Here is a 1,516-nt window from a genome sequence, read left to right as displayed (position 1 = left end):
AAAAAATGTGCAAGAAGATTAGATTTTTTAATTTTAAAAACAATTTTTCATTGCAAAATACATGCAATATAATGTATATTTGATATTTAATAATAGTTCATTAATACTTATGTATTTCATAAAATATCTAATACTTTCCTAATATACTCACAGTCATAAAGCTATGTAGAATAGACAATAAACTACGATTTGGATTAAGTTCACAAATTGGTGGATTGTATTGTTCAGTATCAGATAGCACATGTAATCTGTTTCTATTAACAAAATTTATATAAAAATATATATTATATAATATAAAAATAATTACATTATAGACATATTATATAGTTAACAATAAAATAGAATTGTAGTAATTGTTAGATATTAATACAAATGTATAATACTTACGTTGCTCTCTTTTTAGATGTAACTATTAATCTTAACAATAATTTTGTGTGTGATTTGGTCACAGGCATCAAATGAGGATGTTGGGGAATAGTTTTATTTGAAACATAACTTTTACCCCGGTCTAAGAGATATATTATATCATTAGCTCTTAATGGCAAGTCATTTATGTTTCGTACCCAGCATGCTTGTAGTGATTCCTCATTTGCCTGATCGGGAGTTTTTAGAATACCGCCAACTATATCCCCGGTAAAAACAAAACGAAACCATGTACCATTCGCGCATTCTACTAGTATCAGAGTTGTTGGTGCTATCACCAGACCTGTCTCTTCCAAGACTTCTCTCTTCACAGCACTTATAAGATTTTCATTCTTTTCCACTCTACCGGCTGGTAAGTACCATTTTCCAGTACAAGAAGCTTTTGCTTCTTGTATCATTAACACTTCGCCTTGATCATTTATGACAACAGCGGCAACTATGTATGTTACTGTTTTCAAGCAAATGGGAATATGTGCTGTTAGTTGACCTGATTTTGCACCTGCAATATATGTTAGCTATATTAAAATTTTCTCTTTTTGAAAGAAAGAAAAAGGTACTCTAACAAGAACATTATAAAAGCGACTGCAGTACGAAGGTATCAGACATACCTGTTGTGTCACTTGCAAGAGTATGTACATTGAATATGTCATTTTCTAATGCTTGTCCGGCAAGCAACAATTGAACTTGATTTTCTACAAGATCTGACATATTTTATATATATATTATATATATAATATGTACACATACACTGAAAATAGTATCACGTCGCGTACAGAACAATATTTGATTGCAAATATATGTTAAGTTGCAATTTAACACAATCAGTGTGAAAGTGATAGCTATCAGCTGCCAGTAAACGCGTGGAAAGACGCATCAAAATATGTCAGTGTCGCTTCAGTGCTGTATCTATTACTGAAACATAGGAGGCACTGGAACGTCTGAAGCTACATATACATTCATGTGCCAAATTCCCTATGCGAATTGTTGCAAAAATGCAAAATTGAAGAAGAAAGAATTTTGCCTATTTTGGCAAAGTTCTCACTTATACTTATCAATTGTATTCCATTTTGTAGATAATAATAAAAATACAATA

General features: G+C 30.9%; 1 protein-coding gene across 1 annotated transcript in view; it reads right to left on the bottom strand.

The window, feature by feature from the left end:
* LOC108687603 (8-oxo-dGDP phosphatase NUDT18) overlaps nt 1-1,195 on the bottom strand; it is a 1,633-nt gene extending 438 nt beyond the window's left edge. Inside the window, exons 1-3 of the mRNA XM_018193454.1 lie at nt 1,032-1,195; nt 388-922; nt 152-254 (exon numbers count right to left, since the gene is read on the bottom strand). Of these exons, the coding sequence (XP_018048943.1) occupies nt 152-254; nt 388-922; nt 1,032-1,131 (738 nt within the window). The 5' untranslated portion in view covers nt 1,132-1,195. The remainder of the gene's footprint in view (nt 1-151; nt 255-387; nt 923-1,031) is intronic.
* Between the last annotated feature and the right edge of the window lie 321 nt (nt 1,196-1,516).

Source organism: Atta colombica, unplaced genomic scaffold, assembly GCF_001594045.1.
Source record: "Atta colombica isolate Treedump-2 unplaced genomic scaffold, Acol1.0 scaffold21, whole genome shotgun sequence".
Classification (NCBI taxonomy): domain Eukaryota; kingdom Metazoa; phylum Arthropoda; class Insecta; order Hymenoptera; family Formicidae; genus Atta; species Atta colombica.
This window is presented reverse-complemented; position numbering and strand designations above follow the sequence as displayed.